General features: G+C 43.1%; 3 protein-coding genes across 3 annotated transcripts in view; 2 read left to right on the top strand and 1 right to left on the bottom strand.

Moving 5' to 3' along the window:
* Positions 1-6,525, top strand: part of cdc42ep1a (CDC42 effector protein (Rho GTPase binding) 1a) — a 13,949-nt gene extending 7,424 nt beyond the window's left edge. Inside the window, exons 3-4 of the mRNA XM_074620602.1 lie at positions 1,868-2,819; positions 4,860-6,525. Of these exons, the coding sequence (XP_074476703.1) occupies positions 2,348-2,819; positions 4,860-5,569 (1,182 nt within the window). The 5' untranslated portion in view covers positions 1,868-2,347 and the 3' untranslated portion in view covers positions 5,570-6,525. The remainder of the gene's footprint in view (positions 1-1,867; positions 2,820-4,859) is intronic.
* The window catches only part of phf5a (PHD finger protein 5A), a 373,616-nt gene that overhangs the window by 234,048 nt on the left and 113,987 nt on the right, over positions 1-25,581 (top strand). The gene's annotated exons all lie outside the window — the stretch shown is intronic.
* sh3bp1 (SH3-domain binding protein 1) lies at positions 6,522-25,581 on the bottom strand. The gene is made up of 18 exons (XM_074620601.1): positions 25,247-25,581; positions 21,193-21,235; positions 20,602-20,706; positions 20,438-20,514; positions 19,923-20,034; positions 18,925-19,001; positions 18,744-18,831; positions 18,571-18,639; positions 18,388-18,478; positions 18,163-18,299; positions 16,230-16,341; positions 15,781-15,862; positions 15,614-15,694; positions 15,345-15,458; positions 14,882-14,979; positions 12,777-12,948; positions 12,220-12,572; positions 6,522-8,348 (listed from the first exon to the last, which is right to left on the bottom strand). Exons 1-18 carry the CDS (start codon positions 25,294-25,296, stop codon positions 8,050-8,052), a joined length of 2,160 nt encoding a protein of 719 aa, XP_074476702.1. The 5' UTR covers positions 25,297-25,581; the 3' UTR covers positions 6,522-8,049.

The following is a 25,581-nucleotide window of genomic DNA, read 5'->3' as shown; positions in this document are numbered from 1 at the left end:
GCTGCCTTATGCTATCAAAATATTTTAGAATTGGATATCCATTACTCTGCTGGCAAAGAACAACACATGAGAAAAAGGCCAATTTTTGGTCTGCCTTCATTAGAGACTTACAGGACTAAAGCTTCAGTTATGCTTTCTGCAAGGACAGTCGCACGGACATGAGCTGTGTGATCTTTTATAGTCCGTGCAGGTTTCTCCTCGCGGCAAACAAACATTCTCAAAGTTCTTAATTTTGCCCACCCATCCGCGTCCATGTAGTTAGAAAACTGGATGTGTGCAGACAGGCGACAACCCGCCGCACAGAACCCCTACGAAGTGACTTGTCTGAAGGGGTGAGGTCACTTTGGCCGCGTAGACATTCGCGGCCCTCGCAGATGTGGCAAGCATAAATCAATCAAGCTTGATGTACTGAAGGTATGGAGCTCCAAAACTGACAAAAGGAAGGAAAAGGCTGTCAGTCAAGTCTAAAATATAACTGAATGCATCAATTAATAATAGCTACTAATATCAAATAATTAAAATGGACTGTAAAAATAAATATAAAGCTTTAACCTCCAATCAGTTGGTAAAAAAATAGAGAATAATAATGGAGGATGATATTGTGGAGACAAAAATATGGTGTCCGATAATGCTAATTTACGTTAGCTAGCCTACTTTGTTAGCGTTAGCATGCCGGACAAAACGCTTTAGCTAGCTAATGTTACGAGAGTTTATACAGGTACGTTACAGAAGTGTGAAACATTACAGTACTTGCACAACAGTTAGCTTCAGATAGGTAGCTAGGTGAAAAGGCTGTTGCTCATTTAAGATAGCTAGCTACACAGCGCTCTCATTGCTCCACTGGTCATAAACACACTCAGGCAAAAGGCCCTTTACACAGCAGCCATTCTGACATATAGCAGGAAAAACACAGGTGTAATTGATCAAATGAATTATGGTCCCGCTCTATTTAGTGTCACAGCCATTCCAGTGAGCCAGCATGCTCAATACCAGAGCGCTGGAACAAGCTAAATGGAACAGGGCCGTAATTAATGTTATTAATTACACCTGTGTTTACGCTGCAATTACATGGCTGCTGTGAAAAGAGCATATGAAAAAAAATTTAATTAAATAGAAATAGTTGCATGAGGAAAATAGGGAATAGCTAAATGACCAAAAGATAAGAAACCTAAAATGTTGAAAATAAATTGTAGCCGGTGAAATCAACATATTGGAGGCCATGGGGAAAAAAAATACAAAGCTTTTTTCTTTTTACAAGACTTTTTTTTTTTAATGATAGTATAATTAATTAAATAATCTTTCACTGCATTTCGACGGTGCCGGGCCTCCATACACAGGCAGTAGCAGTTCAGCTAAGTAGCAGCAGCGATTTCCTTATCAGGAAATGTTCATTATCTCTTCCTATCTCGCTGAGCATACTTTGCCTGTTTATAAACAAATGTAAGCCTGTTGAATGAGGGCTGCTGCGCTGCTTTAAAAGCGTGATAAGTCTTCTCAGTGAAATGTAAAATGAACTTTGTGTAACCTTCATGCCAGACAAAGCAGGACAAAATGGAAGCAGGAATTCCCTGAAAGTCCACCCATTTTATGGACAAGAGGCAGACTTTGGTTTGTTGCACAGAGGAGTGCCTGTGGTCTAAATTTAGATGGTTCCAGACCAGCGGACCTTTGGAATCCCAAAAACCTGCAGAAAGACAGATCTAGTTTAACATACAGTATAGGAAAGCACAGTGGTCTCTCACTGAATCTCACTTTCCGCAGAATAAACTGCAAATGTCATCCGTTTCTGTCGACATCCCTCAAAATCAAGTACATCCCTGTCTTCATTTTAAAGATAGATGTTTTTCTCTGTTTTTACTCTCGATAGATGGTTCCGTGGTGCGACCGCAGAACCGTTTGCAGCTGGACTCGGACCTATTTCTGAGCTGATGTCGACAACGCCAAAGCCCAAGGCAAGCGGGGGAAACCAGGCAACCTGACCGCACTCCAACTGGCCCGGCTGCTTCCAGGAACACAACTGCACAGTGTTCTCCTCAGTTTATGGCCGTTTAATTCAGCCAGCTATGCATAACAACGAGCTACAAAGAGTGGGACAGAGTTTGGCCCGCATATGATAAACAGAGATAATAGTCCAGTGATCTATTTGGCATCGCAGGCCTGGAGTTGAGCTTTTCAGAAATTACACGGTTTCATCTTGGAATAACCTCTCAGAACTTTGGACTGATGAACTGTCAATGATCTGGGCATTAATCTAAGAGGAGAAAAGTTTTGCCATTCGGTGGGATTGAAGGCAATTCCAGATATTGTTCAAGGTTGATTTTCAAGAAGCCACTCACCTCTTGTGACCATGAATCTTCAGGAGAAGCTGTCAGGCCTAAAAGGTCTGGTCTCACACTCCCACAGCAAGCGGCGCTTTAAAGGCGACCTCACGTTGGACATGATCAGCCCTCCTCTGGGCGACTTCCGCCACACCATGCACGTGGGCCGCGGCGGCGACGTGTTCGGGGACACCTCTTTCCTCAGCAACCACGGCGGCACCGCCAACGGGAACAACGGGGAGACGGATTCCATCTCCTCCCCCGACAACAAGATCGGAGCGTTCTTCTCCAGGACGCTCCGTCAAATCCGGAGGGGCTCCGACAACCGACCCCCGGCAGGACCCAAGGACCTGTCGCCGCCGCCTCCCGTCGTTTCTCCCATCGTCAAGAACGCCATCTCCCTCCCCAGGCTGGATGTGGATTTGCCAAACGGGAGTCCCACCGCCAAAGTGCTTTTCCCCAGCTCTCAAAGCACGCCAGAGGAGAAGAAAAGCTCTTATGGTGAGTATGGTGATATTTATTTATTAAAGCTGCTATAATCAATATTTGTACATCAACAATGGGTTAAACCGTTATGTATGTAAACGGGCTGGTCAAAGTGACGAACTCCCAGATAATTATTACCCAACTTTCCAGGTCTTGAGAGCTTTTTAGCATCTTTAAAGAGGACCTATTATGCTCATTTTCAGGTGCATACTTGTGATTGGTCAACTAAACCAAACTCTTCGGACTCTGCTCCAGCTCCGCTCTAACTAGCTTTGTTTGAGGGCATTCCAAACTAGCAGCTAGGCAGGTATTATGCAAATGCATTACTTGGTGACATCACCACGTTACGGAAGAAAAGGCAGGACTTCAAGCAAGGCGTTTCTGGCAGTTCAGGAGCAGTGTTTCTGTGGAGGAGAGTAATTTTGCCATGGATTTTGGGATTTGTAACTCTCAAGACCTTTTACATGCACAAAGAAACTATATAACGCACTAAAGGAAAGGGAAAATGCACAAAAGCATAATAGGTCCTCTTTAAGATAATTGTTTTGGTTTTCCATCCTTAACTTTACTGCTTTGGTTCACTCATTTCCGGATACAGCAGGCAGTTTCCAGGAAAAATGCTAAAATAAACCCACTGTATGCCAAAACTTCATTGCTGTTACACAATCTGCATTGTGAGCGATCTATTTAGGCTTCCGTTTGTGTGAAAATGTGTCTTTTACAACGGATTTCTCCACTTAAAATGATTGAAAGAAGCTTTTGCTGTTTAAATCTGAGGAACTCACAAAATCAGTGTTTTGGATCACTAAAAAAGTCCAATATATCTTTACTGGAAATTTCTCAACATGATGTCACTTCATCTATTTTTTTGCCTCGTTATTCGAGGTTTAAGAAAAATTCGCCACTAAATCCCCAAATGGTCCCTAAGATTAAAGGTGGACGTTTCCTTCAAATTAAAGGTCACTGCTGCTGAACAAAGAGAAACGAAAAGGTCAAACGAGTTAACCGGTGTTAACTGGAAACCGTAGAGCTGCAGTGAAACTCATCCCTCAGTGGTACCCAGTAATCTAGACAGATTTGCCCCAGATGTCCTTATGAATCACCTTGGCTCATAATCAGCAGCGTTCGCACTGATAACTGATCCAGACAGAGCCGGCAACAAGCTGTCTGAGAGGCTCCCATTAAAAACACCACACACATGGCTCAGGGTGTGTGTGTGTGGTTTTTACATGGATGTTCGAGTGTGTTCGTTGACAGTTTTATCTAAAATCACAGTTTACTTTTGTAGTGATAACTGGAGATACTTTGCTCTCCGATAATTATGCATTTTGACACACAGATGTATTCATCCAACCAAATCCTCCATAAACTGGTTTCACTGATTACTTCTTTGTGACTCTTCGGTTAAAGTGTGTTAATCTGTGAAATCAGACGCTGTTTTCTTTGGTCGGTATAAAAAAAACCTACAGACTCTTGGCCCTTTACGGCTGGCACTGAGAGGCTGCTGTGGTAATTTTAGCCGTTTGGGTCATCATGAAGGCAGCAGTGTGTGACTTGTTAAGTGATCTGGCAGATGATTCACTGTTCACACAGCAGAACAAACTCAGCACTTTGCAGGCTGGCGTTTGCTGGCTCAGACGGGATGTTCTCAGATGGGTTTACAGCGCCCCCTGTCGGAACTGTATGATAAACCTGTTATAATAATCTGAGACATAAATTATACTGTATATATTTATTACACGGCCGTGTTGAATACTCGATTCTGATTGGACAATCACGGCATTCTACGGTCTGTTATTTCTTTATAGCAGACCGTTGCTATGTATAACAGACCGTTGCTATGGGCGCAGTTCTGATGTCGGACTCTGGCGGACCGTTTTTGTGTCAAATTATTGATTTCTTCAGTAAGTAGCCGGGATAATGTACAGCTAGCGGGTCATTGTTGTGAAAGAAACCCCATGTCGAGGCTCGCTGTACATTATCCCTTACATACCACATAGACAAACCACCTCCTACTGAATCTCATGTCTTGATATATGTGTGTCTTCTCCTCAGGTCTGGAGTCTGGTTTCGTCACTCTGCCTCGCCTCTCCCGCTCCGAGCGCCAGCAGCCCTCCATCTCCCTCCCCACTTCCTGCTCCCCCAACATCCACCGCGGCTCTCTCACCGACCCCACCGACGCCATCTTATCCACCTGCTCCGCCTCCATCACGACCTCTGACCCCAAACCTTCCTTTTCCGCCTACTCCGACTCCCTCCCCTCCCTCGCCTCCCTGGACACCTTCACCTTCGACCTGGGGCCCTCCCTCATGAGCGAGGTGTTCGGCCTGATCGACGGCCACTCGGAGGAGCACGTCCACCACGCCTGGGAGGGAGAGGAAGCGGGGTCGGCGTGCGGGTTGACCAACGAGGGGTCGGAGATGGACTCGGCCACTATCTCGTACGTGGATTCCCTGCTGAGGGAGGACTGCGGCGGCAGGAAGAGCCCGCACGGGGCCGAGTGGGAGGAAGAGGAGGAGGCGAACGGAGTCGGGCTTTCTGTTAAAGCACCTGATGTGGTGATGGGGTCTCCCGAGCGAGCGAGGTTGGGGATGGAGAGCGAGCGGTTCCAGAGCGCTACAGATGTGCTCGCACGCCACTACGGCGTCAGCCACTTAAAGGGACAGAGCAGGGTGGAGGTCGCAGATTCAGAGATGATGATCATCAGCCAGAAGAACAAAATGACCTACAGTTACATGGAAGACGAGGATGAAATTAAAGTCTGAGCTGAGATATTTTGACACCAAAAGACTGTCTCTGATGTATGATATATAAAACCAATCAAATCAATCATCTAAAATCTTTTTTTTTGCGTCAACGAGGCTGGCTCTTTTGACAGGATGACCACGAAAACTACAACTCTTCATATTGGATCTTTTACTTTTATACAATCGTGCTTCGAGGACGTACAGTTTTGATGCAAAACTGTTGCTGAATGTATCTAAAAAGGAGTGAAAGACTTGATGCTGCACGTTTCCAAGCCCAGCGCAGAGAAGGAGGATTTCAAAAGACTTAAAAAGGACTGAAACAAAGAGGAGGAAAGCGAGGATGTGCAAGAGAATGTAGATATTAAGAAGGTCTGAAAGGAAATGCCAACATTACACAATGTAGAAGTTACAAAGCCCGTCATTCACTTTATATTTTTCACACTTCCTCACACACACGAGGGGAAAAGATTCTCTGTCACTAAATGAGAGAGGAAGTGGCGATCAGAAAAATAGATCATCTTATTACAACCTCACTACAATCTCCTGTCCTTTCACTCAGGAATACACTACCAGGAAACAAACAAAGGGAAGGGAAATAAGACATCTGGAACCTCAGGCCTCGTTAGATAAACCAAACATCTCAGTTATTAAACTAAACGGACTGAGGGGATATGACAAGTAAGACTGGTATTTGCTAGTTACCATATATTTGCTCATTTTATGCTGCAGATATAGAGACTCCGTGCACCTTTTATGATTATGAAGACCGACTCCTGTATTGCTTTTTAAAGACTTGTCATTTATATGTTCTTTTATACGACTGTACATACAGATATTAACTGACCTCCTATAGATGTGTACTTACAGTATGAGCACCTGCAGTACGTAGTGCAATTCACATCCATATGCTGCAGTCAATACCAATGATATATTATGATGATGATATAAATTGACAATAAAGATGTTTCTAATTAGGTTGAGTATGCATTTATTTACAGAGTTTAAGTACAAGATTGAAGGTTGGTTTAAAGGAATATTCCAACCCCCGAATGTAGACTTGGAAGGTGGTTGTGAAAACTTTATTTACATCAAACCTCAGCTCCTCCTCATAAAATGATTTACACATACTTAATTAGTTCACAAGAACACTACAATTTTGTATATTTATGAGAAAATCCACCCTAAAAAAACACTACAAAACAGAAACTGTCTGTTTTGGATGGCTGGATTAATTTATTGTGTAGCTAATATTTTGACCAGAAAGACCCGCTTTCCTTTGCATTCTGGGAAATATAGGACATCAGCAACTAAACAATAAATAAGTGAAGCTGGTTACAGAAACATTTGTACACCAAAAAAAGTGAATTAAGCTGCAACACTTGAAGGAAAATATTGAACTGCACAGACTGACATGAAGAAAACCTTGAATGTTTAAATAGTAAGTTAACAGCAGACTGAAAAGCTGTTTTGCTGTCCTCTCTGGTTGACAGTTTCAATCCTGTTTCAACCATAGACTGTATGTAAAGATGGACAACATGACAGCTCCCCAAAAGTGAAGCCAAAACATCTCGATCGCCCCCTGGTTGCTGGCTGCAATACAGGTCATAAATCCCGCCCCCTCCATGTTAGAGGATGGGACATGGGCCAAACTAAAAAGTCAAAGTACAACTTAAATAATTGTTTCCAAAAGATGGTTTCTGTCAGATTAGGTAGTTCTTATCAAGCTGCTGTATGTTCAAGCGTTAATTTTTCTGATAAGTTTGGTTTTAATTGGTCAATTGATGCTATAAAAAGGGGGTGAAAATGATTGACAGCTGTGATTGACAGCTGCTCTGAGGGAAGTAGTTGCAGAGTTGGAGGCACGAGAGGAGATGAAACTTTAACTTTCCATAACCGTCACAAGTCTGTGTAATAGAACAGTTGGTTAGATCATAAATGTAGTTCTAGAGATATTATGGTTAGTTGTTGTGTCTTTCTAGGCAAACAGCTACCGTGGTGCTAACGTAGCAGCTAGGTGACGCACGCTAACAAGCTGGGGCCATGCTCGGCTCGTGATTGGTTAGGGCGGGTGTGTGGGCGGGACCTCGATACTGCGGCTCCAGCCCCCCCGATCACTATTGCGCAGACTCTGGCTCCAAATGTGTCAAAATCTCAAGATGGCAGCTCCTGTATCCGGGATAATTTGGCTTCACTTTTGTACAGTGGGAGGAAGTGGAGACGCGTCGTCCATCTATATACACACAATGGTCTATGGTTTCACCCCTAACCACAGCCAGCGTCACTGATAGGTGTGGTCAGAAGTGTGTTTTGTTGCACCTGTAACCATACCCAACAGTGATCTCACGGGGTCCTGGAGTACACCTGTACATCACTGCAGCAAGGTGAGAAGTGAAACCACTGGCGATCAGCAAAGACAAGATTTTCAGGGGTGTTAAGTTACTCTTTAAAGAACTACAACTAGAAAATCCACCTGATTAAGGAATGGCACGTCATTTTTCTCACTGTGCTAAAGACGGAACCGCTTTTGGCTGTGCTGGTGGAGGAAGAGGTGGAGGGCAGTTTGGGGCTCTGACTCCAGGCCTTTTCGGAGGAGGCTTTTTGACCGAGTTGGCCGACTGGGCTCGGGGTGCGGGCGTCGGCGGGGTCCTTGTGTCCACAGCGGCCGGGGCTGTGGTGGTGGTGGTGGTGGTGCGGGGTGGAGGGGCCTTGGGAGGTGGCGGGGGTCTGGGTTTAGAGAACAAAACTGTCAACTGCTCGCTAGCTGGGTTAGCTTTGGTCGGGTTGAAAGTTCTTTTTGCTGTAGGGTAAGAAAGAGAAGACAGTGAGATTATAAGGAAGCCCCCTGAGAGCGACCAGAGTGAGTTGCTGCATCATGAGGTGCTTGTAGTTAAAGTGGGACTCTGCAGCTTTTGACAAAAGAAATAATATTATTTTCCTCTTACAAATTAAAAGTTGAATTCATATTCAATTAAACACACCCTTGATCAATTAAATACACTCAGGGGTTTTGCTGCTACAGCCCTTCTTGGTCTGGTATGACCGGTAGCACACGGTGGTTAATGTTAGCTAACTTTTTAAAGATATTGTTGCGTAACTGGCATAGTTTGCTGACTCTAGGAGTCTTCTTTACATTTTAGCAATGCATTATTTTTGCATGATTATCCCGTAAATGTGGCCGCAGTAGCAACTGTTTAGGAAAAGTTACATAATTTAACTGTAAATTGAATTTTAAAGACAAATGCAATGGAAAAATAATGCAAACGTTAGATGCAGCATATTTGACATAAAACACAAAATACTTCAAAAGAAAAAAAATTATTAAATTGAATAAAAATAAGCCAATCTTACTTTGTCAGTATGGATCTTATATCACCAGTTTTAGAGGGTTGTAAGTGTTTAGACAACTATTGTGCTGCTTTCAAGTTCAAGGAAGGAAGTCTAACATTTGTCTGACAGGCTGCTGCATTTAAATTCTTTCATTAGAAAAACAACCCTGGGAATGGGAATCAGTTCTGTAGTCAGATAAACATATCAGGATGACTTACAGTATAAGGGAAAGTATTCAGCCTCTACCCCGCGAGTGAGGCGGTTACAACAATGTGAGAGATGACGCAAGACCCCGGGGGTTTATATTTTGGTCAGTGGTGTGAGACTTCCTGTTTCCTGTGTACTTCCTGGTTGTTACAACAAGAGAAGTAGATTTATTTTCTCTCTGTCAGCCTGACCTAACTCGCCAGCCCTGAGTGAGAGGAAAAGAGTAGAAGTAAAGAATCGGTACAGGACATTACACAATAGAAAGAGGCATATATGTACAGACGTAGGCAAAGTTGTTGGTAACGTTCCGTTAAAGAGAGAAAAACCCACAATGGTCACTGAAATAACTTGAAACTGACAAAAGTAATAATAAATAAAAATTCACTGAAAATTAACTAATGAAAATCAGCTGTTGTTTTTGAATTATGGTTCAGCAGAATCATTTAAAAAAACAAACTAATGAAACTGGCCTATACAAAAATGATGGTACCCCTAGAAAAGATGTAAAATAATGTGACCATAGGGACATGTTAAACTAAGGTGTGTCCTGTAAATAGCATCACAGGTATCTTCAAACTTGTAATCAGTCAGTCTGCCTATTTAAAGGGTGAAAAGTAGTCACTGTGCTGTTTGGTATCATGGTGTGTACCACACTGAACATGGACCACAGAAAGCTAAGGAGAGAGTTGTCTCAGGAGATTAGAAAGAACATTATAGACCTTCATGTTAAAGGTAAAGGCTATAAGACCATCTCCAAGCAGCTTGATGTTCCTGTGACTACAGCTGCACATATTATTCAGAAGTTTAAGGTCCATGGGACTGTAGCCAACCTCCCTGGACGTGGACACAAGAGGAAAATTGATGACATATTGAAGAGACGGATAATACGAATGGTAACCAAAGAGCCCAGAACAACTTCCAAAGAGATTAGAGGTGAACTCCAAGGTCAAGGTACATCAGTGTCAGATCGCACCATCCGTCACTGTTTGAGCCAAAGTGGACTTAATGGAAGACGACCGAGGAGGACACCAAATCATAAAAAAGCGAGACTGGAATTTTCCAAAATGCATATTGACAAGCCACAAAGCTTCTGGGAGAATGTCCTTTGGACAGATGAGACAAAACTGGAGCTTTTTGGCAAGTCACACCAGCTCTATGTTCACAGACGCAAAAATGAAGCATCCAAAGAAAAGAACACTGTACCTAATGTGAAACATGGAGGAGGCTCGGTTATGTTATGGGGCTGCTTTGTTGCATCTGGCACAGGGTGTCTTGAATCTGTGCAGGGTGCAATGAAATCTCAAGACTATCAAGGCATTCTGGAGCGAAATGTGCTGCCCAGTGTCAGAAAGCTTGGTCTCAGTTGCAGGTCATGGGTCCTCAAACAGGATAATGACCCAAAACACAGCTAAAAACACCCAAGAATGGCTAAGAACAAAACATTGGACTATTCTGAAGTGGCCTTCTATGAGCCCTGATCTAAATCCTATTGAACATCTGTGGAAGGAGCTGAAACATGCATTCGGAGAAGGCACCCTTCAAACCTGAGACAGCTGGAGCAGTTTGCTCACGAGGAGTGGGCCAACATACCTGTCGACAGGTGCAGAAGTCTCATTGAGAGTTACAGAAATCACTTGATTGCAGTGATTGCCTCAAAAGGTTGTGCAACAAAATATTAAGTTAAGAGTACCATCATTTTTGTCTAGGCCAGTTTCATTAGTTTGTTTTTTTAAATGATTCTGCTGAACCATAATTCAAAAACAATATCTGATTTTCATTAGTTAATTTTCAGTGAATTTTTATTTATTATTACTTTTGTCAGTTTCAAGTTATTTCAGTGACCATTGTGGGTTTTTCTCTCTTTAACGGAACGTTACCAACAACTTTGCCTACGTCTGTATAATGAGACGTGCAGTGCAAAAACAACAGTGAATGAAGAGGCTGCTGCTTCCGTAGGAAAATACTTTAAAGGGGCACTTCACCAATTTGACACATGAAGATCGGTTTACTTGTCATGAGGAGTAGGATACTACCCAGCCTGTGAAAACAGCTTAAATATCTTCTGTGGCTCTCAAAGGAGCTTTCTATAATCTTAGGAAATAACTCTAATGATGTCATAATGATGTCATTATTGGGTTGCAGCAAAACGTATTTTAGCCACCTAAAAAAATCTATATCGGTTTAAGTGAACGCTATATTTAGAATATTTTCGCCGGTTTACTTTGCCGTGAGACAGCTATACAGTCTATGTTTCTGACGGGGAACTGAAGTTGTTATCTGTGCTCTCACCAAAACCACCAGACTCCATTGAAAAAAACTGTAATTTTACCTCGCAGAACAAGGGACGCTGGTCTACCGCTGCTTCGATCGGTTATTCTGTTGGTGTTATTGTGTGACTTTGGTTAGTTCGAATTCACCAAAGTCACACAATAGCACAAACAAACTAACCGATCAAGGCAGTAGTAGACCAGCATCCCTTATGTTCTGTGAGGTCAAATTATAGGCTTTTTCCAATGGAGTCTGGTGGCTTTGGCGAGAGAATAGATGGATACAACGGCTTCAGTTCCCTGTCAGAAAGGGCTGTCTGGCGTCAAGATAAAGCGGTGAAAATATTCTGAATATAGCGTACACTTAAACTGATAGACTTTTTTAGGTGGGCTTTAAATAAGTTTTGCTGCTGCCCCGTCCACAGCAATACATCGCTTTGGTTCTGTGCGGTAACTCCTGTCTGCTTCTCCGAACTGGGGGCGTGCCGAGCATAATCTACTGTAGGTAATATACTGACTATGGATAAGTACCTCATACAACCCCACTTCAAAACACTCAAACTATCCCTTTAAGTTTGCAAAATGTGGGTATTTACCAGGCAGGAGGGGTGTGACAAAAGCCACTATTGATTTGCATCATGGGAAATGTAGGATCCAGTGTTTTTGGAGCTTGACCCGTACTAGGAACTAAAAGTTGTGACATCTCAGCTTCTGCTGCTTCAATTTTGATCATCTCTTTCACAAATATGTCTCTTGTAAGAACCCCAAAGGACAGAAAGTGTGATGCTAACATGCTGGAGTGCCTTGTGTTCCTGAAAAAAAATCAACATCTGAGGTGTGGACAACCATTGGGCACATTGGACTTACGTTTATACGGTGTGTTGATCTTCACTAAAGTAACTCCTGGAGAGTCCGGAGGAGCCTCCAGAATTGGCTCCAGCTGGCCTTGATCCGGGCACTGCTTCTGGGTGGGACTCCTGACCTGACCCGGGTTTTGCGCCGATCCAGTCGCTTTAGGAAGCGCTGTCGAGCCACAGGCGGCGGAGGCGTTGGAGGCCACGGCGGGGCTGGGATTGAGGGAGGACGAGCTGCTGGATGTTGCGTTTTGATGGGTTGGTGCCGCCGTGTCAGCTACAGGGCTGCCCCACGTGGAGGTGCCACCGCGACTCACGGAGCCAGATTTCACCAGGGAGAAGCCACTGCTGTCCTGAGAGGTTGTGCTGATGGAAAGGAATAGACAAATGTTGATTTGTCTATTTGTCTATGCCTCTTGCTGCCATTTGGAGCCACTAGGGTGCAAACTGGAGCTGTTTGTCATAATGTCATAAGGCAGTAAATGTGTTATGATTGTGCTGTCATCGTAATGATGATTTGATGCTGCACTGTGAATGCAATTTGTGAACTCTGCCCTCACAGAGCGGTACCTGTTTGACTTTGAGAGAGGGAGGTGATGAGAGGAGCAGGAGGAGGCTGTGGATGAAGAGGAGGAGACTGTTCTGCTCACTTTCTCCTTTTCTGAGATCAGAGACTGGGCGACAGGAATTGGCAGGGACCCATCTGGGACCTCAGGAAGGTCTGGGATCTCAAAGGATACAGCTGAACAAAAAAAAAAAAGACAAAGTAAAATGTATGAGTGCTACGTCAAATAGACAGCATTTCTCACCTAATTTATTGCGGAGATCTGACCTCGCTAACAATACGTCCAAGTGGGCAAGAAATGGGAGCAGTCAAACGACCAGACGGCTTTTAAACAAACCCAAACGTCAGCTAAATGTATGTGGAAAAGTAAAATTACAACATAAACTGTCTGTTGTAAATATTTATCAGAGTTTACAGACAGACTTCCTGGTTCAACTTTGACTTGCTGTGCTTGCAGTAGTTGCTATAGTGTTTCCTGTGCAATGGGTTTGCGGACTTTCAGTTTTACCTAAAAATAAAGTTGTTCAGGTTAGCAGTTTCCACCCCGCGGTGGGCCAAGGGTGCCGCAAGATTTGCTAATTTTCATTCTTTTATTGTACATTGTAATAATGCTTCACTACTTTAAAAAAAATGGTGACATTTACATTAACTGAATTTTATGTTTTTAGGCATGGATTATTAATTCAGTTTACCTTGTGCTTATATGGTATATATTCAGAAATAAATCTGGGCTCAGATAAGGTACCATGAATGAACTAATTAGTATTGACAAACTAACTAGCGATGTCACGATACCACAAACCGTGGTATGCAAAACCGTTTGCATACTGGTTTTTGTTAGGAAGTTAAACAGGTCATAAATCTCTCTATATTATATTGCTGTGAAAATATCTTCTTCAAACAACTGGATTTATTTAAAGGGACTGTTTGTAAGAATCAGAAATGTGTGTTGGTTTTTCCTGCTTTTCCTGCTTCAGCTACCCGACCGCGGTGGGAGGGAGACACCGGCGCCCGGTCGGAGACGATAACGTTCCTCGTTGCGGAGCCCCGTCACTTCACAAGACACGGAAAACCTCTGTTGGTCTGAAGGAGCTGCAGCATTTATTTCTGCACAAACGTCCACTGTACATTCACTAGATATTCTCAGAGCTACGAAGTCTTCTGCAGTGTGTAGTGTGCGTGCATGCACGTGAGGTGGAGCGAGCTGAGTGAAGGCAGGCAGAGGAGCAGAGTACAGCAGAGACTCCGGCCCTGGAGACCAAAGCTACGGTCTCCCCCCGCGTACTCCGACCGCCAACACTGTTTAACAGACGGGCTTCACTAGATATAACTTTGCAGTTTTGGTGCTTCCGTGTAGTTTGTGTTGGAGTCTGAGTCTGAACAGCGTAGCCACCCGCGAGCGCGCATATGCAATCGCGCATGGGACACCGACCCGGGTGGTTTATACGTGTAAGAAGTTACAAACAGTCCCTTTAAGTTTCTCACCAAAAACTACATTTTACAAGATTACATTTGAACACATCATGGTAACGGTTAGAATTTACCCTCACCTAATACAGATTTTTACTGAATAGAGCCTGAACGCATCACAATGTAAATCAATGGCACCTCCTGTGTTGAAATCAGCAGGACGAGAGCTAGTTAACGTTCGCTGTTAGCAGCTGGTAAGCAGCACAATCCTGCACGGCGCTAACAGCGAACATTGGTGTACTGTAGAAGAAAGAGTACGGCCACTTTTTTCAGAATTTTGTCAACTTGTTACCTAAGTATCGGTTCTTGTGACATCCCTATAGCTAACACATACTCAATGCATAGAGAGTAGGAGAAACAGGGGTGTCAATAGGGGTCTACAGTTAATTTTAAAAGGAGGCCTTCCTTTTAAAGGATCATCCGGCCCTGATGTTTACAAATTGTCTGATCATCTGACTCGTAGCAATGTCTGCTTATTCTTGGATCTCAGCGAAGAATTTGAAAAGTGCAATGTTATGATAACCGATAGAAACGCTAAAATGCCAAAACTAAAATCCTAGTTGTAATAAACCATAATAAACCTATAGATTCTGAATACTGATGTTACATGAAGGGGGGGAACTTCAGTGTTTGTGTATACCTTCGAGGAAGAGGCTGGAGCTGTACTGAATGAGAGGCTCAACGACCGTCACCACTTGGACTGAGGAAGCTGACGCCATGTCAAACAGAGCAACTTCCCTAAAGAGGTGAAGAGGAAAGACATGAGGGACGGACAAGGGCTCAGACTGCAGAATATGATGACATCAACTCTTTCTTTATGGTTAAAGAAAGACAAGTTCTTTTTTTCAGAGACAATTTTCACTGCAGAGAAAGTGTTAGCCTAGCCAACCATCTGTCACGGTTTATCTGTTAACAGGAAGCTGCAGTTTATGTGACCAGCGGGTCTCGTCGATGAACTATGTCCCCGATACTCACCCCTTCACATTAGGACACAAAGATGATGAAAGAGGAAGAGCAGGCAGGTCGGGGAAACATGTGTGAATGTATGTATAGTAATAGTACACGCAGGGTAAAGACAGAAAGACCATCAGGTCAGTACGCACCCTTCAGCTCGTGGCCAGAGCAGGTTGGGCCCCAGGACGATGGCGATGTTACTGGGGGTCATTTTGTTTACAGCCTGCTGCTCAGACAGCAGAGACAAGAACTGGACCAGGTACCTGGCAGAGAGGAAGAGGAATAAAACAAGTAGTAAAGGGAGGTCAAAGAGGAGTATAAAGCTGGTTATAAATTATTTGAGAAGGTTGTCGTCCAGTGGGTTTAACACTGTCAAGGTAAACAATTATAGCACCCCGCACATAATGAGTACACATACCTGAGGTTGTTGTAGTTGTCAGGAGGCAGCTGCTTCAGTAGCACTCTGAACTGCTCCATCTTCTCTGTCGGGTCTTTTTCCCTGTGAAGAAAGAGATCCAACTCAAGTACAACAGACTTGAAACCAGAGTAGAAGTAAAATATACATAGTGTTGATATTATACACACCCTGCTGCTTTAAACCAGTCATTGTAGAGTTCAAAGGTCATGAGAGGTTCAGGAAGTTCTCGCAGGTAACTCTTCAAAGCTCCTGTCAGAACACATTTAGAGATAAATCAGAGTTTAAACAAGCTGAGGTAATATGTTAACTTAATTACTGCACATTTTGTATTGTTAGATATATGATAATAATTAATAACCCATGATAAATAAATAAACAAATAAAGCTTTTATTTGACTATTCTAAAAATTATCTAGCACACAGGAAATTATGCATTTGACATTACTGGAAGCTGCAACAGGGGCTGTATTTGGAGTAAACGGAAGAAGAACTGGGCAGTTAGAATGAGCCGCGAAAGTCACGTTGGCTGAACAGACGAGGGAGAGCGCCCCCCAACAGGGACTCACAACTCCACTGAGAGGAAATCTAAGCAAAAAAGTAGTGGACACATCCTCACCGGCCACAGCGTGAGGGTCCATGCTGAACTCGCTGTGGTCGACCGCTTCTTGATCCAAACAAGACTTCAGCCTTTTCACCACCGAGGCTGCTGCCGCGAGACGGAATAGACCCTGAGGGATGAGGAAGAAGAGGAACGAGACAAAGATGGAGGAAAAGAAGAGATTAAATACGAGAGCTGAGGATAGGAGCAGTCAAGACCAGCCATGCTCGGAGCAGCGCTTGTCAAAAACTCTAAACAGCCTGCAAAAAATACATATATTAATTTGCACTGGTGCACTGTGTGGGATTTGGCGAAATGTAGCAGGTGAGGTTGCAGATTGCAACCAACTGAAACAAGCATGTAGGAGAAATACGGTGGTCGACGTGAAAACGTGAATGACCCTATGTAGAGACATTTGGTTTGTCCATTCTGGGCTACTGTAGAAACACGGCAGTGCAACATAGCGGACTCTGTTCCTTTAATTTCCCCTTGCAGGATTAATAAAGTATACATTCTTATTATCATTATTTACTTCTGTATTTTTCCAGCACTACAGTAGCTAGGAGCCAAATTCAGAGTTAGGGTTAGGGTTAGAGAGCAGAGATTACTTCCGTCTTAGCCACACTTAGCTAGTCGGTCACTCAGTCGGTCAGTCAACTGAAATGTCTCGACAACTGTTAGATAGATTTAGATAGAAATTTTGACATTCTTGGTCCATTTCAATTTATCCAATATTTAGGTTTATCACTAAATCCCTGCAAACCAAATGGCATTGCCGAGATATACTTTGTTTAGCACTAGCTAACAAAGCAACTAGCAAATGTTAGCATGTTAACACACTAAACTAAGATGGTGATCATGGTAAACATTCTACCTGCTAAACATCAGCATGTTAGCGTTAGCATTTAATTCAAAGCACCACTGCGTCAGTACAGCCTCACAGAGCTGCTAGCATAGGCGTTTAGTATTGTTACCACACTAGAAAATAGGGTACGTTTCTTTGCAAATGTAATAATATTGAAGACATTTTATAAGAATTAGCTGATGTGTATCTACAAGCAAAATGCCCAGTCCCATATACTGTACCTTTAAATGTGTGTATCTAAACTGGAAAAACAAAGTTTGAAAACTTGTGTTTGATGGATTATTTCTCTGTTGTTACAATGCTAATGGTCATTGTATTTTACATGGTTGGAAAGCCTGTTTATTTAACTTCGCAATGATGTCCAACTTGTAAGGATCATGCATTTGTGGGATGAGCACAGCTGATTATGTGGGTAGTCCAACTTTGGCAGACAGAACCAGGACTCATCACTGAACATGATATTCCCCCACATGTTCAGGTTCCATTGTCTGTGTTGTCGACACCAGCGCAAACGGGCCTGACGGTGAAGGGCAGTCATTGCAGGCTTCCTGGTAGCCTTATGAGAATACACTGTTTACCATTGACAGAGCATTTTGGCAAATTTTTCTTGGGCGCTACCCACATAACCAGCTGTGCTGCTCATCCCACAAATGCATGATCCTCACAAGTTGGACATCATTGCGAAGGTAAATAAACAGGCTTTCAAACCATGTAAAATACAATGACCATTAGCATTGTAACAACAGAGAAATAATCGACCAAACACAAGTTTCCGAACTTTGTTTTTCCAGTATATATAGAAGTTTAAGGACCATAAACCTGCTGGTTTCTACAGCTCAAATCTGTTTACAGCACCATGGAGAAAATAAATCTAGCATCAATAAAACTACATTTCCAAAGGAAATAAGTCATCAACATCCAGCAGCACCTGAGAAAGAGGCAAAATAAACAAAGAAATAAAAGCTGCATGCAGGGATGGTGCGTAGTTTTGGGAGGAATTAACCTAAAAGCTAAAGGTACTGAATTTACATGTTTATCAATCTGAGTGTTAGGATCATCAAGGTAGTCTCATTCTGTCAGTCCTACCTCCTCATTCATGCCCGTCCTCAACAGCATGTGAATACACTCCTGGATGGGAGCAGCGATTTCTCTGTTGCTTTGAGAGAGATGAGAGAGGAGAGGCTCCCCGTAGACCCTCTGATTAGAGAGGTTTAGCGGTGGCCCTGCGGAATCAGATAAGTACACACAGGAAATAAGAACACACGTAGAAGTATCGCAGTGACAGCGCAGCAAATACAACTGGTGCTTCACCTTTTCGACTGAGACTCCCTTTAAGCTCGCTGATGGTTTTGTCCAGGAACTCGTGGGAATATTTGTGATATTCTGCTTGCAGATCCAGAAGCTGCGGTCAGAGAAACAAGAGAGGTACGTTTGATTTTGTTTGCACGTTTAGAAGAAGAAGAAAAAAATAATAACTGCACAACTGCAACTCACACGGATGAAGTAGTCAGCGTAGTCGCCTTCTTTAGTTGCAAAGTGATACAGATCGGCAGAATACTGGTCCTACAGAGAAACAGAGAGGTCAGAGGTCGAGGCTATCGTACTAATTCCACAGAGGGCTGGATGCTTGCTGCAGCCCAGGTGGTTTTAAGAGAAACCACTGTTACCTTGATGTTCTCCAACCTCTTCCAAGCTTCTTCCACTTCCTCCCTGAGCCCATCTTGCTTTGCCTGGGGACCAGTGCTGGCTTGGCTCCTGACCACACACACAGAGAAATGAGTAAAATGTCTATTAGCTACTTTGTTGGTGGATAACACACATAGCCCTGGCTGAGGTTGTGTAACTCACCTGGTTTTTGCGTTGTTCCAGTCTGTGGTGAGCTTTGCAAACTGCTTCTTGTTCTTGAGAATCTCTGGTAAATCATCCTAGAAGGAATAAAAAGCATTTGCTATTAAATATCATTTTTTTAAAGAGGACTTATTACACTTTTGTACTTTTTCCCTTTCCTTTAGTGTGGTATATAGTTTTTTGTTCATGTAAAAGGGGTGCACCACACCAAAGGGAGTTACTTTCCCCCACAGAAACACTGCTCCTGAACTGCCTGAAACACCTTGCTTGTAGTCCCTCCTTTTCTTCCGTATCATGGTGATGTCACCAAGTAACATATTTGCATTATACCTGCCTAGCGACTAGTTTTGCACATCCTCAAACAAAGCTAGTTAGAGCGGAGCTGGAGCGCAGTCCAAAGAGCTCGGTTCCATTGACCAATCACAACAGAGTGAGCCAGCCTACCAATCAGAGCAGACTGGGTTTTTTGGGAGGGACAGAAGCTTAAAAAGAGCGTTTCAGACAGAGGGTGAAAAGAGTTGCTGCAGTACAGGTGGTATGAGGAAAATAAAGCTCTTTTTGAACATTAAAGCATGTAAACACGTTCTAGTAGAGACCCAAAATACAAGTATGCACCTGGAAATGAGCACAATAGGTCCTCTTTAATATTTTGCTATTTTATTTCCATTCAGCTACTGTACAGCTAGTTGTCAGTGCATTTATTCAGGCAACATAGAGGGACAGAAATGAACAATAAGACATTGACACATGGATACTATACACTTCTATATGAATACATACTGAGGATGGAAAAAATTAAACACCTGACAATACAATGCAATCCAATACAAAATCATCCCTCTGTGTATTGTGTATGTTCTGGTATGTATTTACAGATGTAGTGCAGCTGTCGTCACACCTGCATGTACTGCACACACAGGCTGATTCATATGAAGCGCGGCGTTCAGAAGTATTGTATTAGTTTCTGTTCGACGAAACGCGGTACGAGATGATCTCACCTCGCTGAGCTTGTTGAGTGGCTCCAGAACGTCCTTCTCCACTTTCATCTCAAAGTCTGCCAGCATGGTGGCCAGCGTCTGCTCAGTGAAACAGCACATCTCCAACACGCCCCTGTCGTACACACACAAACACAGCTTAAGGTCAACTCCTGTCTTGCAATTTATATATTTTTTCAGATGGATGTCACAGTGAGAGCTTGCAACAAGAACTAAATATTCTGATCTAGTGGCATGGATCTTCCTTGGGACTAAGAAAAACTAAATTGGAACATCATTATATAGAGCAGGTGGCATGTAACTCACCTAGCTACTCTAATAGAGCCTTAAAACTATAAATAAAACACATGATAGAATCTAGTCACAAGCTGTAGACAGTGTGTGGGATCCTCTTTCTTTCTAATCCAGAACTGAAAACCACCGTACGAAAGTCATGAGGTTTATCACATGAAAGCAGTCAACACAGCTATCAGTCAAGAGTTCAGGTTCATGGAGAGAGAGAGAGAGATGGATGTCACCTGATAGACGACTGTGCATCAAAGTCTTTGAGGCTCTCTGCCATGCTGACAGACAGCAGCATCAGAGGCAGCTTTTTCTGTAGAGACAGAAGCAGACGTTTCAGCTTTCAGTGACCGATCGAATGTTTTCGGACACGTCCTCGTGGATGTAATAGTTTTAGTACCATTCGTCTTTCAGCCTCCAGGCCTGTCTGACTCTGCATGCAGCCCTGCAGCTTCTTGTGAAGGACCTGAGCCGCTTTCTTGGCCGGTTCCACCCGCTTCTCCACCTTCATTCAGTCAGAGACACACACACACACATACAGCAATGCTTTGAGCTGTGTACAAGGTGATCTGCAGTAAAGCTTGTGGATGTGTAAGCGTCTAATGTTTCCTGTCCCTTTTATAATATCATTATCTTGGGTTTTTTTCTCAAAACAATGCACGTGGCGGCGATTAGTTACGTATGTTGAATGTGTTTTTTGTCGGTGGTGTGGTGCTTTGTGGCTCTGGTGATCATGGGAAAGATACAAAAAAATCAAATATGAGTGGATGCTATATAATATATTTCCCATAATAATAATGCCGTCAGACTGAGAACAAGTTCACCTGAGTTCAGGTGGGTGTTTCTTCTAAAGCTCACGGAACAATACAATTTTTTATTACAATCCAACAAAATACTGCTGAAGCTATAAAACAAATCACTTGTTAATAATAAGTCATTCATAGTAGAATTATAAACTGTAGGGAGCAATCAGCAATTCTCTTTTTCTCACCATAACCAGGTCCTCGTGTAGAAGTTCAGTGGCATCTTGTGACCTGCAAAAGAGTGTGTTGTGTTGGTTAGTGAATATACAGGAAAACAATATCGGACAAGCATATCTCCCACAATGTCGAACGTTTTGTTTTGTTTATCTGCTGCTTTTGCTCTCTTTTATAGTCTATTGTTGTGAATTAAAGGAGACATATCATGCTTATTTTCAGGTTCATACTTGTATTTTGGGTTTCTACTAGAACATGTTTACATGCTTTAATGTTCATAAAACACATTATTTTTCTCATACCGTCTGTCTGAATATACCTTTATTTAGCCTCTGTCTGAAACGCTCCGTTTTAGCACCTGTCTCTTTAAGACCCCCTCCCGAAAAAGCCCAGTCTGCTCTCATTGGTCAGCTTTTTTTGGTCTTCTGCATCTGCGCTGTCGCCGTCTTCACAGCATAACTGCAGCCGGGGAATAGTGTCAACTACACAGAGTTTAGCAGCACTTCTACCCGTCACTGTATAGTTGTGACATCACAACCTTACGGAAGTCCCGATGGCTCATTTAAAGGTGCAGTTTCTGAATACGGGCTGTTTGGGTTTCTCCGTGGATTGAGTGTTTTGATACTTTCACGTTTTTTTAAATAGCACCTAGACCTGCTTTATAACCAACTAGAATTACCGCTTCGCATTTGCATACCTCCACCAACCAGTCATGTTGCAGTTTACATCCATGTCTGACCAAAATATCATCACTTCATCATTTTATCCTGTGACATGTGTGTGAAATTGTCTGAATTAGCACATGAATTTTTCAGTTATAGACATAAACGTGTTCTGTTCATAAAGAAAACATAGAAATCTCACTTTCTACAATATGGGACCTTTAAGAAGGCACAGCAGTGAAGCTTTGGACAGAAATTACATCTGAAAGCTTTATCTGATGGTAAAAAGAACACTTTGCCTAATGATTGTGTTTAAAATTCTTTAAAATGGAAAATACAAAGAAATTGTGATCGAAATTTAAAAAAGTTGCGACTGCAAATTAACTTTTAAAAAATAACTATTTTCATACTGTGTATGAATGGTTCCTATGTTATATTCAGCATGAAAAACAATCAGATCATTAGATGATAATCCAATATAAACCACTGCAGAGGCTTTACAGCTTCTGCTCTGAGATCTCAATATATCTGCTGGCTGACATGTTAAAACATTTTTATGCCCGACTGACACGCAAACCTGACGCCAGCAACCTAAACCTAGACTGCTGCTGTGGTTTAGCTCAGCACCATCTCTGTGAGAGTAAAGGGAGGGGCTGACACACATCATCTCTGCAGCCGTTTAGGAGATAATCAGAGAGGTGAAACATCCTTCTCTGAAGCTTTGACAACACCAAAAGGAAGCCCAACCCAGTTCGCAAAGAGGTCACATGAGCTTTGAGTAGCACCTCCACCCCGCCGTAGTGTCTTATTTCCCCCAGTGAACACCTGACGTTTCAAAAACACAAAAAAAAGGAGAATTCCCCAGTGTGTTCGAACCGCACGGCAGTTCCTTTTTCTTTATCTCTTACTCTCATTTCAACTTTTCATTCTGGAGTGGAAAAAACAAATGATTCCACAAAGAGTAAAATTACATAAGAGCATGTGAGCAGATGTGTTGTATGCTTTATTAGGAAAGTAGAAGTGAGTGTGTGTTTAATAGTCACTGACCACAGTTACATAATGAATCGCTGTATCAGAATCAATGTATTGTGTTGTGCTCTGAGGTTATTAAACTTGAACAAAACTGCTCTATTCATACATAATATATAGTACATGTAAATACTTTGAGTATGTGCATGTGCTCTATTTTGGTACATATGTGTTTATCTCATCAAAGGGCACAGCGTCAAACTGAGAATGGGGTGAAGTGCAGCTGTGGTATAGCTGAAGCCAACGTTGCCCTGCTGCAGATGCACACTGTGTAGGTTTATTATTAAGAGCATCAGTGGTGGAGGCCACATGACACACAAAAACACACACACACACACACACTCCTTTAGCCCTGCTGCATGCAAGTTTGTACCAAGGAAACCAGACAGGGGGTGTGGAGAGGTGTGATTTGGTTACCCACTCATTTCCGTATGTCAGTCACTCATACGCACAAGCTCAACAAACAACGAAGTGACACCTATTTAATGGTGAAATCACTGAAATTAAAATAAATTAAATATTTTTCTTGCGTCAAAGTTTGGTTTCCTCCCAGAGAGGTGCCACATTAACAGACACCAACCCCCCTGGTTGACACCCGCTGCCTTCACAATGTGTGTTGCTTGAGTCAGTTTATCTAGCCTGAGGTATCCCCCTCAAACCCCAAACAGCATGTGTCACTTTCATGAGGAACCAGCAACTGTCATTCCAGCTTTGCACACTTTTCAACACTGCAACAAAACGAGAACATGGAAACCAAAGCGTCATTTCCTCAAAGCAGAATATATCGCGCTGAAATGAAAACCTCTCCAGTATTGCAGGTAATGATGCACAGGAGCTCCTACCTACAGGCTTTGTGAACGTCTAAAATGAGGCTTCAAAGTTTTTATAACTGAAATGATCCATTAACACTGCAATGCAGCAGCTTTAAAGTGACACTATAACTTTTGCTTAAAGGTGCTAAATGCGAAATTAAGAGCATTTGTATTGCCTCCGAACAGCTCTCAGCATGGCGACGGCTGAGCCGATGGCTAGCAAGCCCTGAGGAAGAGCGCCGGTCATTGATCCCAATTTTTGTAGTGGATAATTTGGCGGTACTACAACTTTCGTATGATGCCAAAGGGCCAAGAAAGATTTTTTCCCATAGATTTACATTGAGAAAGAGACATCTGTAACTCAGCGGATCATTTTTTTTTTAGGTGAATTAACTTCCACGTATGAACACTCTAATAGATATAACACCCTAAATGTTATAAATGCACTAATAGCCGAATCCAGAATTATTTCCCTTCCTCCGGTCATGTGAATGAGAGGGAGGCCGAGTTAGCAAGCCGAGTTAGCAAGCCGTGAAGACGGTTGTGACCCTATGACCGAGCGGACGCTACTGCGCCTGCTCCATGTGCCCAATGGATGCGGAAGATCGCCAGAACATCCGGGTACTTTTCCACTCGGAAGTTAAGCCATTTTGGCTTCATGCGCCCCTGAGCAACTTTCATTGGAACGAACGGGGCCCCGCCTCCAACGCTGTATCCAGTTCTCTTTATACATCCACGGTGGCTAGCAGTTAACGGTGCTAACAGTGAAAACAATTGCAACACTGCTGACACAGCTAGCAGTGTTAACCTGGGGGGGGGGGAACAGGAGGGCGGGTACTACTCTTTTGCAACAACGGCATCAGTCAGGACCGTGTTATCAGCTGAAAACGCTGGATGAGAGCAGTACAGAGAGGCGGCCGTGAGCTAGCCAGTGGGGCACGCTCACATGCACTAAAAAGCACGCACGGGCGATCCGGCTATGTCAACAAAGCAAAGACAAGCTTGGTTTCCAACGCGCACAGAGGGAGAGAGACTTCATTCTCTGCTCAGGTAGACATTACACCTCTATATCTTTACATAGTAAATAGTTGTTTGCTGCTGTATTAATGCTCTGAATATCGTATTTAGCACCTTTAACAAAAGCCGATAGGGGAAGAGGATAAAAGTGTGACAGTTGCACAAGTCGAGAGTCAAACTTACACGGTTTTACAGCAATATCTGTCTAAAGTCTGATGTCATTAACCACCATAAGCTACTGGTCATACCAGACCACGTAACATGTAGCAACTAAACCTGAAAGTGTTCTGCCTTGAAAAAAGGGTGCATTTTATAGATTATGAATAAGAGGAAGATTGTGTTTTTTCTTCTTTCAAAAGCTACTAAGTGACGCATTAAAAAAAAAAAAAAATTAGACCTATCCTACACCAAAACATGCCACTTTTGGGTTCACACAAGATCTTGAAAGCCCTTGTGTTCAGTGTACATGCGAGTGCGAGAGCCTTATATGCAACATCTTCTACAAAATGCAAAGGATAGATATATATATATCAGATTACAGCACGTACCTTGCCGCAGAGCCAAACTGCTTCAGGATGCTCAGAGACTGCCGGAGCATGCTGGCAGTGGAGTCTGACCAGCTTCTCTACCTGACCTTCTCAGTCCTGCTCAGCCCCACGAGATATATCCTGCTCCAAAGACGTCCAGCTGTGCTACTTCATCAGGGAGAGACTGTACACCCCGGGTCGCCTCTGCCTCTGCGGTGCGTGTTTTGGCCGTCAGTTTTCTGTTCTTGTTTCAGGAGTGTGCTCTTAAGTCACGCAGAACATTAGTGGGTGAATGAGGAAGTTGCACAGATGAGGTTTCAGCTATGAGGGGAGGAAGAGAGATTTCACTGTCACAC

The sequence above is a fragment of the Sebastes fasciatus genome, chromosome 20 (genome assembly GCF_043250625.1).
Source record: "Sebastes fasciatus isolate fSebFas1 chromosome 20, fSebFas1.pri, whole genome shotgun sequence".
In the NCBI taxonomy this organism is placed as follows: Eukaryota; Metazoa; Chordata; class Actinopteri; order Perciformes; family Sebastidae; genus Sebastes; species Sebastes fasciatus.
Note: the sequence above shows the minus strand (reverse complement) of the source record. Positions and strands in the feature narration are given on the sequence as shown.